Source organism: Copadichromis virginalis, linkage group LG1, assembly GCF_057382275.1.
Source record: "Copadichromis virginalis isolate Kocher_CV1m ecotype Utaka linkage group LG1, C_Virginalis_male_GT1.1, whole genome shotgun sequence".
Lineage (NCBI taxonomy): Eukaryota > Metazoa > Chordata > Actinopteri > Cichliformes > Cichlidae > Copadichromis > Copadichromis virginalis.
Window position 1 is genome coordinate 18,907,023 of NC_140618.1, and position 14,498 is coordinate 18,921,520.

General features: G+C 40.5%; 1 protein-coding gene across 1 annotated transcript; it reads right to left on the reverse strand.

Moving 5' to 3' along the window:
* Positions 1 to 2,161: 2,161 nt before the first annotated feature.
* On the reverse strand, positions 2,162 to 9,282 carry cmtr2 (cap methyltransferase 2). The gene is made up of 3 exons (XM_085452938.1): positions 9,225 to 9,282; positions 6,233 to 7,501; positions 2,162 to 3,999 (listed from the first exon to the last, which is right to left on the reverse strand). Exons 2-3 carry the CDS (start codon positions 7,487 to 7,489, stop codon positions 2,950 to 2,952), a joined length of 2,307 nt encoding a protein of 768 aa, XP_085309064.1. The 5' UTR covers positions 7,490 to 7,501; positions 9,225 to 9,282; the 3' UTR covers positions 2,162 to 2,949.
* Between the last annotated feature and the right edge of the window lie 5,216 nt (positions 9,283 to 14,498).

Genomic DNA, 14,498 nt, shown 5'->3' on the forward strand with positions numbered 1-14,498 from the left:
AGTTTTATTGTACTGTTGTATCAATCATGTGTTGGATATTTATCCCTCAGCATTTGACTCCTTTTAGCCTTGAAGTCATGTGAGGCCTAAAAGTGAAAAACACTGTTGATCAGGTAAAAACCTGCTGCAGAAGCTGTTGCGGAGCTTTTTCAAACACTTTGCAAATTTAATGTGAAACAGGATTATGAAAACTAGGCACAGAATAAAACCAAGAGTTTAGTAGTCTTTTTGTTTTGACAGGTATGTTTTTGTGGAATGTTAATACTTTCCTTACTACAACCCATTTTATTTCTGTCACAGATTAGCGATTGAAGTCACAGAGTGAGACTAACAAGCAAGACAGCTTGTCTGAAAGTGAGATCAGACAAAGAAAACTGACTGAACTGAGCCGATTCCCTCTGATGAACATGTCCCTCCTCACCAGCATCTTCCTGCTGTCTTTATTTATTTATTTTTTTATTGTTGCATAATGAGAGTTTCACTGTCAACATCTTTACTCTGCAGACACAGGAGCAAGTGGAGAATCTCTGTTCAACCCTGAAATAAAAGCAAAAATCAAATAATCAAATTCGTTTGTTTGCGGTCTGTAGTCTCTCCTCACTCAAGCCGATCGTCCGTCTAAGCCTCGCTGTCTTGCAGATTTCTTACTGCTGAGAGTCGAACTGAGGTAACTAACTGACCGTGCATGACTTCAAGTCCAGAGTGGCCCGTGGTCAGAATCAACAGAAACAACACACACTCAGTTATTTGGTAGTGTGTATGTGTGTGTGTGCATAATTTGCAAAGGCAGAATGGAGAAGAATATTACACAGAGAAAGAAATATATTGAAGTTACACCAGTCCCTCTCTTACACACACTTTTTAAACAAACCTATCCATTTTTTTCCTATTTTTGCTGGATTAAATCTCCTAAACCGTACATCTGTATGAATCTCTGTGGTCTAAATTGTGTGTGGGGTGGTGGTGTTAATGGAGACGGGCAAACAGGGAAAAAAGATTAGTGGAATATAACTTTCCGATTCTGTCAGTGATCCGGTTTTCAGCTATAATCTGCAATCAAACTCGAATGGTATTAAACAAAATAATGAAAATCCAGACAACTTACTTTTTACAATGGCAGTTTTTAAATGGTTTGACCCCATTACTGACCCATATTACAGATTAATCTCACTCGACCTATACTCACATGAAAGATTTGTACCGTTTCATTCAGATTATTTCAGGGTCACCATCCTGGTTGCAAACCTGTCTGAACTAATAAACAACTATTTATATCGGTTTAATTTATTGGTTTGTTTTTCTGAAACCTCTGAGGTGAACTTTCTGCAGTTAGGGTGATTTAACAGCTTCTTCTACATTGACAGATGCTGACACTAGGTTATATAAATGTAAGTGGTGTATTACAAAGATATCCACCAATGGCTGAACAGATAAAGCAACAGCTACAATATGATGGTGGTGGAAGTGCTGCTTAGTCATTTGGGAGATACTCTGTTTCCACAAATGTTTGTACATCACAAACAATTGCTGCACCTATTTCCTAACAAGCTATAAAGAAATGACAAGTAGTTTAAGAACTTTGCGCAGGACCGAGATCATGTTGATCTTTTGGATGCTCCTTTTTAAAGTTGGCTTCAAAAAACATCTGCCTATATCTCACTTTGTCCCCAGCATCAACCTTCTGTCACACCATGATCTCCATCCTAGAGAAGCACCATGTGTTGTTAACCTGGGTCTCAACCAATCAAGTATCAAAACCTCATTTATCCGAGCTTGGAACTAACTAAGTGTGAGCCATGAAACAACTGCCAGAACATTCTTCTTTTTTTATTTTTATTTAGTGTTTATTGAACCTTTTGTGAAAAAAACATTAATTTGCATATATAAAATTTCATTTTTATCATACATTTTTTGCAATTTATTGCTTGAGAGTATTGTGGACTTTATTTTGGTTTTTCATTGGGAGAGAAAAAAGAAATCACACGGATGATGTATAAGTCTCAAAAACTCACAAAAGCTGTATGTATCAAATATGATACACATGACTAGACATTAAGGAGTTAATACACTAGTTGGGTTATCTTCAGACTTAAGTAAACTAGCATTCTTAAAGAAAAGAAAGCCTCCAAGTCCTTTTTTTAAAGCCACTTTTCTTTTTACATTATTTTTATAACAAAATATACTCCTAATTCAAATTATACTGAAAAAACAGAATAAACAAACTAAAAAGATGACAAATAAAACAAATCCCACAACACTCCCCCCTCCAGCTGTACAGAGCATGACAGATGGAACTTTTTTTCTGTCCGTTGACAGTACAAAGTTTTCCTCACTGGACACAAATGAAATTAACTGGAAACAGTAATCTGACGGAGAGCTGCATAAAAGATAAAAAGATACTCAACACAGTGGGATTAAACACCGTGTTGATGCAAAATAGCAGGCACTTCAGGCTCTCTGTGATGTCAACTCAAAACATCCGTGACCAACAGGAGGTTTGGTGCCGACAGCTGGACCGCTGTTTATTTAGCATCCTGAAATCCCTCTGAGACTTTGGTCATGGACATTTTCTGCTGATCAAGTACTGAAAGTAATTTGCATTTTTTGCCATGCCACGTTTGTGACTCCACTTGATAGATGTCTCACATGTGACTGCATCCATCAAGAGAAGTCTGATAAATGTCTTCTGACTGCCAGCGTCGGTTCGAGTTGAAGCACACTAAAGGATCTGAATATCTGGAGGTGTGTTGTAATAAATAAGTGAGAGGAGTGTAATGTTAAATCAGATGAGTTCATATCAACATGCAAAAGCGATTCGGTAACTAACTGCTGAAAGCTCATGCAGCTGAGCAGTCTGCTGATTCCATAAGCAAATAAACTGGACTGTAACATGATGAAACTGCTTCTGAAGCGAAAGAGTGTATACCACAGTGACAGCCCACCAAAGCGCTATGCCTGCATGAGCAGATGCAGCTTCCGTTGGATGATTTCAGAGTTCACGGTCCACAGGAAGTCAGTCAGTCCTCCAGTGAGCAGCTCCTCCATAGGAACAAACTGCAGCACCTGTCTGTCGCCTCCACCAGGCTCATTTTTACCCTCCTCATCTCTTAACAGCTGGCTCATGCTCTCCCAGACTTCAGTGAGAACCAGCAGCATTTGGGCAGCGGCTTCAGGGCAGAAGCCAACACACACCAGCACCGTCCCAAACCCTCCAGAGGGGGGAGGGCACTTGAAGGAGACGGAGCGAAAACATGCGTGCAGGCAGAGCACAACGGCTGCCGTGACACGGGTGAGAGCAGAAATCACAGGCAGCAGCAGGGCGTCCCCAGAGCTCAGGCTCTGCAGGGCAAACATAACACAACTTAAGAGCTGCCGCTGATACAGTGGCTCACCATCGTGCAGCAACACCGAGCCTCTTTCAGGAAATGAAGGCTCTGCAGAAAATGTTAACACTAGATCCTCAGCTTGGCTATCAGAGATCCCCCAAACCGAGCAGCTGCCAAACACCAGACACTGCGTCTTCTTTTTGCCTCCTAAAGTGTCGGCTTTAAAGACACACTGGCCTGCAACCTCTGACAAAATGGAGGACGTGCAAACCGCATGGCAAGAGTCACAAGAAGTCACGTGGGTCCAATCTACAGCTGTGTCCATCAGTGCTTCGTTCAAGTGGTTTAACAACCCTCCATCACAGAACGGAGAGTTTTTGACTGCAGGCAGAGCAGTCCCCACAACAACATACCACGAATCCGCCTGACAGTTGGACAGGGGTCCCTCCAGCTTGCAGTCCTTCCCACTCTCCTCAGTCCAGTGTCTCTGTATCCAGGTGCCATGGCAACCCCTCTGAACACGCTCCCTCCAGCTTAAGGTCTGCAATTCCCTCCGCTCATTGAAAGAGCCCGTTTGCTTCTTCTGTCCCAGAGGCCGTCCGGCTGACACGCTGCAGCAGGCAGGAATCACGGTGTTACGAGAAATCCATCGACTTCGCGGGAGAAAGCACACCTGCACACAGAAAGACGTGATCAGATTTAGACTTCTGGGAGCATCACACTAGTGTTGGGTCAGAGTATCATGTTTTTTAAAAAAAGGCTACATTTGGATTTAAAATGAATTTCAGATTTTTGCTGTAATTTGTAAATTGTTTCTTAAATAAAAGTTGCAGCCTAACCGGATGACTAACCTAAAAAGAATGAAATTGAAAATTAAAATATAGAATGAGTATTCAAGCCATCTTAAATATGGATTTCTTTCAAATTTCTTACAGCACTATCATGTTGCTTGCACAATACGGAAAATATTGGAAAAAACATTTTAGAAAAGAAGACTATTTTAAAATGACAGGCAGAACTATTTTTTTTATACACGTTAAGAGCCTGAATGTGTAAACGCTTCTATGAACAGGCTCTGAAACTCACACATTCTCGTCCAGCTCCGCAAGTCTGACTCAAAGTGCTAAATGTATGTGAGACCGCATCATAAAAACGCACACACACACTTTTTTGTTTTGCTGTCTTTAACTTTTTTCTTGCACAGTTTTGTATCACTGCAGTAACTCCCTTTGGGGAAAATGTAGTTCCAGTTGAAGTGTGCGCATTCCCAAGCGGACTGAAAAATGAAGCCAACACAGAAACACCAAAAACCAAACTTTTCTAACTGCCACTCGAGGCTGACTCCCCAAGGACTCACGCATTAAGATTTGTGAATTTACAGGGTTCGGATGCATGTTTGCAGCCTGGTTTTGGCCTCTCCGGGAATCAATCCAACCTCACTCCGAGATAAAAACTGCAAGTCATTCTTTTATGTGTAAAGCGACATCAAGCTTCATTATATCAATGCTTGTCTATCTTTGCAAAATAAAATGTATTACACACACCTGAGTTTACTTAATTGGAATTACAGCTCATTTAAATCTCATTCCAGGTAAGTTTGAGAGTCATCTGGCTGCTGCACTTGTTGGTGCACTTGCTCACACACACATCGGTCACAAATGAAACAAGCAAAATAATATTAATAATAATTAGCTGAAGCAGTGTTCATTTTGTTGACCAGCAATTTTCGTCAGTGACATTTTTTTCCTCACGAAAACAAGACAATAACTAAAAGCTAATGCAGAAGGACGAAAACTATGATGACACTTTGGTCAACAAACAAAAACAAGATGAAAATATTCTGGAAAGGCGTGATCCGATCAGAAGTAATTAAGTTGTGTAGAAGTGCAGAACGAGTTTGGAAGTGATTCACATTTCTCATAAAAAATGTCGAGAGGAAGAAAAAAAAAAAACAACACATTTCGCATTTGACATTGTGGAAAATTCTCCCCGATGACAACACAAACCTTTTCACTGTGTATTTTAGTCAACTTTACATTTAGTCTACCACAATTTTATGATATTTAGTTGACTAAAACTAAACTTAAACTAAAGGAAGATACCTAAATTATAACTAAAAGTAAATCAAAGTAAACTCTGAGTTGAAGACGTTATGTTTCCATAAGAGCAATGAAAGGGCGAATGTGAGAGAACAGGAAAGCATGGCTGTCATCAGAGCTTTTCACTTGCATCGACTCTCATTTGGAAACAAAGAAAAGCTGCTGTTGCTGAGCAGTGATTTGCCAAACATATAACAACATACATGTGTACTGAACAGTCTTGAGTTTTCATCTGCATCCCACCATAGTTTGACCTTAAATTTTGAAATAACTAATCCTGAAATTATGCTTTAAAGTTTAAAGTGAGGGCGTGGCTGCCTGGAGTGACAGGTGTGCTGACGTAGTTGAGTTTATTTCTCTGTTAGGCTTCTCAAGGACTCAGGGGGCTTTTTAATATCATAAAAGTTATTACCAAAGAAATTATGAAATTAGGGAAAGGGGCATAAATGTCTCTGTAAATTTATGAAATTTGTCCAACAGTTGGAGAAATTTCACCCTCAGGGCTCAGTGAATGTTTAAACATAAATTTACAGCAATCGATGGAAAATGTTTCTTAAGTTTTGTTTTGTTTTTTTGTATCCCGACCAAACTGGTGGAACGACTAACCCTCATCACCTTTTCTAGAGCCATGATTGAGTATAGCCAGTAGTCAAGCCAAATTTTAGGCTAAATTGTGGGCACAACATTATTACAGCACTCTTAAATCCTTCGAATCCTAATTAACTTTCATAAAAGCTCCCAAACCTCTGCTAGCTGGATATTTAGGTTTGTATCAGCTCAGTTTTCTATCATCTTAAAGCATCTTACCTGGAAGCGCCGTAGGTACTCCTGAGCCACACAGTCCCTAATGTGGTCAAGCCTCTGCCTCTGCTCTGCGCTCATACCTTTAAACAGTTGCAGGTTCTCTGATATCGTCTCTACCTGCAGGGTGTGGAAGTATGAACACACTTCCACATGCTGGCTCATGAACGACTCCGGGATTACAGAATTCTGGAAAAGTGCCTCCCTGTCGGCTAGATGTGATCCATAATTACGAATCAGTTTTGAGAGCAGAGGCCTCACAGCCTCCTTGTTGTCATAGTTCAGACACACAACATACACCTCAGAGTTTCCTGCTTTGCTGGTGGCGGGTTTGAAGACAGTGACAGACTGAAAACAGCAGTTCAGCAGGTAGAGCAAGCAGACGGACGAGTGTTCGTACAGGGTGAACATTTTTAGTACAAAGGAGCCGCCGGGGCTCAGGAGCAGCAGAGCAGCTGTGGCCTCGCAGTAATGTAGTGACGCCACCAGCGCCTCCTGCTCGTCGGGGTTCTCCTGACAGTCAAAGCTTCCATCTGCCGTCACCAAATCAATCCTCCGCATGTTAGACACAAAGGTCTGCAGATCCAGCAAATATTGCTGGATCATGATGTTCCCTGTGTTGTCTGTGCCGAAGAACCACCAGGGCAGCGTGTTAGCAATTAATCGATCATCTGCGATGGTTGTGTTTCCCCCGTTGGCCTCGTGGTACGGGTTGAGGGTGTTAGCAACCCAGTTCCAGTCACAGTATCGTGTGGCCTCACTGGTTTTGAGGTAGTGGTTGAGAGCGGTTATGAAGGCCCCCGGTGCCTCACACAGATGGACCGTGTTCAGCTCTCCGTTTTGAAGAGCCTCGTTTGGAAGAAGTTTAAAGGTTCCCAGGATTTCGTAGAACTTACACCACGCCTGAGTGCAGATCTCTGCGTTGGCAGCAGACCGGACGGCACCGATCACCTTCCCGGCCCGATTGGTGGAGCTGGTGTGCTGATGCCACACCTGTACATTTTTGTCACTGAGCTGGTTCTTCACGTCATTCAGCGAAACCTTCAGGGCCTGCAGACGGCAGTGCTGTTCCGGTGCGTGTCTGAGAGCAATGTTCGGGTCAGGAATGCACCACTCAGACCCACTGGATGGTTTCACATACGTTCTAACTTTGCTAAAAAGACCTTGCATCTCAGCCAGAGTTTCAGGGTCAGGTGCCACCATGTTGTTAAAATGTTGCTGCTGCTTGCCAACTTTCCTCCTGGTCCCATTGCCTGTGCTCATCCTCCACACTTCCTGTGGGGAAAAAAAGAAGGGTAACTGACTGATTAAAAAGCCAACCTGCTTCATCGGTTTTGACAGAAAGTTCAATATAATCAGGCCTTCTTTGCACTATCTTGCTTCCTAAAAGCTGAAAACCCAGTCAAAGATTAGAGTTATTATAAAGAGAACAGGTGTTTATCCACTTTTTGTGCTAAACCAGGTTTTATATTCAAGCTGTGAGCACAGTCATATAGGGGGGGGGGGCATTTATTCTCTAATTTGAATCTTCTTCTACATAAAATTGATCAGTTGAGCACCGCCTGTTCCAATAATGACCCTCTGAGATGGGTGATAGATATAACTGCAAGTTTAAAGACTATTGCTGCAAATTAGACTAGAAAGTAATGTAGAGTTTACCTAAGCAGAGTGCTACGAACAAGGGGATGCAAAGTCTGCAAACATGTTGTGCATAGCTGTGCCCAGGCTGAATGCTGATTGGTTGAAAAGTGGGCTAGAACAGGCCAAACTGAAGCTAATTTGTAGACATCGTGCTGTGGGCGTCAACTTTAGCACTGTTCACACAAATTAATTTTCTGCTCAATCTGTGATGTAGTGAGCCGTGTGAAACACTATAATGGGATACTCAAATAAATTCACCAACCCGTGTAAGTATTGAGCATTTTATTTAATGCCTTTAAAATTATTTACAGTCAGAATTAAATTACCAAAGCTAATGTTTTACTCACGAGCGCACACGATTTAGATCACAGCGCCGGGCAGGAGGAGGTACTTCTGGGTCAGTCTTAATGAGCCTTGGCTGAAGTATGCAGTCCCCGGCTGCTCTTGATTTTCCATACAAGAAACCGGGGAGGAGATTAAACGGCCACGACAAGCATTTAGAAAATGAAAAATAAAACTAAGTGCTGTGACTCTAAACTTAAAAATCATAGCTGAATCCAAATAAACTAATTAACACTCTTTTTGCTTTAGGTACATGATACTTATAATAAATAATGAAATAGATAAATGAATAAAGATACGTTCAACAGAGAAACCATGAACGATTCATACTCACAGCCACTTTATAAAGGTACAATTATTCAACTGTCTGTTACCACAAATGTCTAATTAGCCAATGACGAGGAAGAAATGTGATTTAAGTGACTTTGAACGTGACATGATTGTTGGTGGCAGACGGGCTGGTCTGATCATTTCTGCTGCTATGCTGGGATTTTTACACACATCCATTTCAAGGGTTTACTGAGAATGGTCTAAAAAAGAAAGAATCTCCAGTAGTTTTATATGACAATAAAGTTCACTGTACTGAACTCTTTTAAAGCATCTTTGGGATGTGCAGCAACTATTTGATGCTATCATGTCAATATGGACCAAATCTCTGTTTCAGGCTCATGCCAGCCTTATCTTTAAAAAATATGAAATGAAATGAGAAATTCTGACAACACTGGGATTATTGAGTGTGTAAATAAACCTGCGAGCACGCGTTACGGAAAACAATCTTTACACAGCTGTGTGTTTAGGGCTTTATGAGTACTGAGCAGACCTCTGCGTGATAAACTGGATGCTAAATGGGACACTTCCTACGGAATCGAAGAGAGTCCGGGTTGTGTCTCTTCGGAAACATTGAATCTTCTCTCACAGCGTGTTCAGACCTTTAAGTCTTTGAGGAAGAAGGAAAGATGTTTCTATAACGCTACTGTATAACAGAGACAACAGACAACTCTGAGCAGAAACTCACCCAACTGCTGATGTTATTGTCCGGAAGAGGAACCTGCGGGTCACGTGATATACAAGATCCCGCGCATGCGTGAAGCCGAGTGGGTGGGGTTCTTTCTTAAAGGAGTATGCCGCATAAATTTGGTGGTGAGATTGTTTTTAAACTTCACCAACATTATCATTCAAAAAGAGTTTATTATATATGCTGCTCAAAAAAAATAAAGGAGCACTTAAAAAAACAAAATCAGAGTATAGCATCAAGATAAACCTGTAGGTTGTTGATCTGCTCAGTTAAGTTGAAGTTTTAGATGTTGGAGGCCACTGACATTTTTTCCTTCTCATCCTTTCTGGCTGTTTTTTTTTTGCTAGTAGTTTTTTTTTTAAGCGAGGGTCAGTGTCTCTATTGGTAGAATGAGCTGGACCCTACATAGGTTGCACAGATAGTCCAACTCCTCCAGGATGGCACATCAATATGTGTTTCCACATAGTTCTGTAAGAGGATGACTGGTGAAATCAGAGTCTCTGACCCAACAGTGAACTTGTTGGATTTGGATTTGCATGCATCTTTTCAGCCAAATTACTCACAGCGACCCGATCTGTGTCATCATGTTATATAATTATTAGAGCTCGTTCAAGTGTAAGCTGATAAAACCTGAATTTTAAAATATTGTGTTTTAATGCCATGTTTGCAAGGACTTTTTATCCTGTTTGTATCTCTGATTGCTTTTCCTTCTTTACAGTCTCCTTACATATGTTTCATATACGGCGTATGCAAAGTAAAAAAATATGTGACTAACTAAAAACAGGACACTCACAGAGGAAGTCTCATTCATAAATAATGGCCCTTTGGGATATCCAAGTGCAATTAGCATTCCAAAAATAGTGGGCACCAGTGTTTTGTTATCCAATTTAGTGCAATAACAGTGACACCTTCTCTAATATTAATTAATATTAATGCGTGCATTGTAGTTACCTTTTCCCACCAGTTCAAGTACACTGCAGTCTGTCAAACCTTTTCAGATGAAGGAAATCAGAGAGGGAGTTTGGGGAAGAGGAGGTGAATGAAGGGCTTGTTTTAAGATGCAGTTATGCATTGTGATAATTAATAGTCCAAGTTCACAAATGATTTAAAGATTACTTTTAAAACTGTGAAGAGAACTAAGCTTATGTTTACTGTTTATTCATTGTTTTGTCTTATTAGGCTGTGAAACACAGACATATCAGGATGTCCTTTTTAAATATGACTAAAGCTATTTATTTTATAACCTTGGTTCTTCAATCCAGAAGATTATAGTTTTGCACTAACCATACTAGTCAAGTAGTTTTGTAACATGCACATGTAAAATAATTTATTTAGTACTGTACATCTCTGGAACTGCAGTAGATCAGTGAGCACTGAAGATTAGTCTTAGATTAGTCCTGTGAATGATTTGTCCTGTGAATTTCTAAGTGCACATTTACTGTTTCCATAGGAATTAAGAGGTTAAGTAGAAGCCCAGGGCTGCTAATCAAATGTACTTGATTAATTGATCATTAGCAAGCATGAGCACCTCTTATAAAAGCTTTTTATCTGGTCCAGAGCAGCAAACATCAGTGTTACAGTCTTCCCTGGAGTGGACATCCCAGCAAATTCACCTTAACGTCAAAACAGTGCACAAAAACCCAAGAGCTACATCTCAGACTCCACCAAAACAAAACCTTTGCTCATCCACTGACTTTGTCCTTTTAAGTTGTCCCATGGACCCATGGTTGCTTCTGTCAAGCTAAAATGGGATGTGCAGCATTCAGAGTGCAGCTCACCTCAAACTTACATGATGTAAACAAAAATGGAATAAACCAGCACTGTGCACAAGTTTTGACAAATGTTGCTGGTCACTTGTCCCTAGCAGAGGTGTGGCTGACAGCAGTGCACTGCTGGATCAACATCTGCCTGCACAGGAATCTTACAATGATGAGCTGCAAGAAGCTCCCAGAAACCACAGGACATCAGCAGAGATCTGAGCTGTTTTTGTTGTAGACAGAACCACACAATGCTAATCAGGTGGTTTTAATGCAGGAACTGATCAGTGTAGTGTATAATGTATACAGTCTCTAACATGATAACCTATGAATTAAAGTAGATACTCTCTAAAGTATTTATATGTAAATGCTTTATTGGACAGGAATAAAATGATTGTGCTTTTTGCACACAAATAGGATGCAGTGCTATTGTGAACTGATGCACACACAAGGTGACACTGGCCTCTCCTTCACCTGAGCTCATTGCTACTGCAGCGATTATACCACAGAGTTCGGCCTGGAGGTTAAATATCTGCTGTCATCACTTCAGTAAAGACCGAGCAGCAAAATGATGAAAACACGTTATCTCCATTGTGATGATCTCAGCCTGCTAGCAATAAACACCATGCATAAAAAGGTCATACAAGTACTGCGTTCAGCTATGTTATGCATGCAGCACGCTGTCAGCTGCAGACAGTCAAAACAGTAAAAGCAACACAGACAGAAAACTGACATCTGCAAAGTGAGCAGAGACAAAATCTTCTTTTTTTAAAAAAAAAAATTCTGAACACAAAAGAAATGCAGATTTCAATCAGTGTGACAGTGAAGGACCACACACACACACACACACACACACACACACACACACACACAAATGCAGACACAGAAATAATATGCATCCATCTGTTCTCATTCAGGCCTTCTGCTGACACTCTTATCAGGAAGAATTAAGCGTTTAAAGAGATGTCGCCCACAAATTGTCGTTTAATTAATCAACAGTGGAGATACAAGCAATCTTTCAGTTAGAAAGAAGCTTCAGGGGACAACATAGTAATGAGGGTTGGAAATTATCTTTAAAAGTAAGGGGGGAAATAAAAAAGATAGTCTCATGTAAAGAATAAGTAATGATTTTTAATGAAGCTGGCAGCATCACACTAGACACAGAAATGTCAGTACATTCATCAGATAGGTTTGACTGTCATGGTGCACAGATAATTTTAATGACTTTTGGTGAAATCTTGAAATCTTGGTCATTTTCACTTGTCTAGAAAAATGTTGTGTCTATTAGCACCAACCAGCAGAAGGCTGATACTGGACTGTGATTGGTGTTGATGGGTAGGGGACGTTCAAGTTCATTTCAACTGGTCATTAATGTAAGTGAACCAATCACATGCCAGCAACTCAGTGCATTTAGGCACCGCAGCATTGCGCTGATGACCCGCTGAGCATCGGAATGAGGTAAGATAAGATAAGATAAGATAAGATAAGATAAGATAACCTTTATTAGTCCCACACGTGGGAAATTTGTTTTGTCACAGCAGGAGTGGTGAAGGTCAAAGGTGATTTGAATGTGACTTTGAATGTGACCTGTGTGTAAACTGCTGATCCACTGGCATTTTGTCATACAACCATCTCTATGGTCTACAGAGGTTGTTCTGAAAAAGAGAAAACAACAACAAGAACTCTAATGACCATAACCAAGATATGCAGATGAGCATCTCTGAACACATAGTATGTCACAACTTGAAGCAAATGGGCTACAGCAGCAGAAGACCACACTGGGTACCACTCCTGTCAGCTAACAACAGGAAGCTGAGGCTACAGTTCACACAGGATCACCAAAATCATTAGATTAGAAGATTCAAAAATGTTTCCTGTTCTGAGTCTTTCTTTCATTCAGATGGTAGGGTTAAAATTTGGTATAAACATGGGTGGAATCCATCCTTGCTTATTCCCAGGATCTACATCACATCTGACCAGTCACATTGTTATGATGTCACAACTTTGTGACTTGGGAAAAAACCTGCCGATCTACACTCAGGAAGAAAATCTAAAAAACAGGGGCAGTTAGGGTTTCAGTTTTGTATGCAGTGTTTCCACATAGCAAAACTATGACATCACTACAATGTGAATAGTCACTTGCAATGTTGAACCAAAACTAATGTTCCTGAATCAACATTAGTTTTGTTGATTCAGGAACAGCAACAACACAACAATAGAAGGTGTACCTAATAACGTGAGTTTTCTGGTTGATTTGTGCATTTGTTTGTTTGTTTTTTATTTCAATAGCATGAAAATGTATGTGTTAAATCGTCTAAGGAGCTTGGAAAGAAAAGCATCTGGACTTCTTTAAGTTGATTGAAGACGTTTCACCTCTCATCCGAGAAGCTGAGAGGTGAAACGTCTTCAAGCAACTTAAAGAAGTCCAGACGCTTTTCTTTCCAAGCTCCTTAGACTATCCTTTATGCCCAAACAGACGAGCCAATAATATTCCAATTGTTCTTAACCATTAGCTGTGTTTAATGAGTATTAGCAATGTTAGCATGCTAATTCACTAAACTGATGAAAACAGGTGAGCGTGACTGCTTTGAGGATTGTGATGTTAACCTTTAAGTCACAGCAGTGCTGATCCTGCTCCAACACTGAGTCAGAAATCGGGCTTCAACATCTTTATGTGGGTGCTGGGCAATAGTGAGGGTTGACTGAGTGGGTGAGTGAAGTGCTGCTGTGACTGAAACATCTGTTTCATCCATTTCACATGTTTGTTGCTTCAAATTTGGCAAAGCTGCAGGTGAAGATTTTTGTAACAATTTATAGCCTTATGATAAGGAGACTTATTGTACACTCCTCTTATCCATGGAGCTCAAAGATTTTCATTTTGGCCAATTTTAAACTTCCACCTTTAGACTTAATAACTACAGAAACTACCAGCAAGCTTGTCTTACTGGCTTCACCTATTAAGTTGCCTGCATAAATGTAATGACAGAGAATGACTGCAAGATTTAAGCAGTTTACTTGATTTTCACCCTTTTTTCCTTGAAAATGGTCATTTTTCCAGCAGGTTGGGCAAAACACAAGAAAAGCATCACATTATGAGGGTTTTCCTTAAGGACATCAATAGCAAACATCTATTGCATAATATTCATGAGGAACTGCTGTGTTCCTTTTTAAAAAATTTTAAATGAAAGTTATTTAAATGTTGTATGTTCAGACAGATAAGTTCTGGATTACTGCAAAGTCAGCATGGCTCATTTTGCTTTTAAATCAGACGCCTCCAGACTCCAGATAAAACACCCAATTTTCCAGATGTAGTGTAAACTATTACTCACTCGTGCACTGACACACGTGTGTGAGCACGTGAACGCTTCCAGGCAGCATCCTATTACTCTTTTAAGTTTGAAGTCCATAAACAATAAACAGCTATATTCAGCACACCTCAGCCATCACCCTGTGCTCAGTGAAAGCAGCAGATTTATATCGCCGCTGGGATTAAGGCAGTGTGGAGTTTAGAAATGGT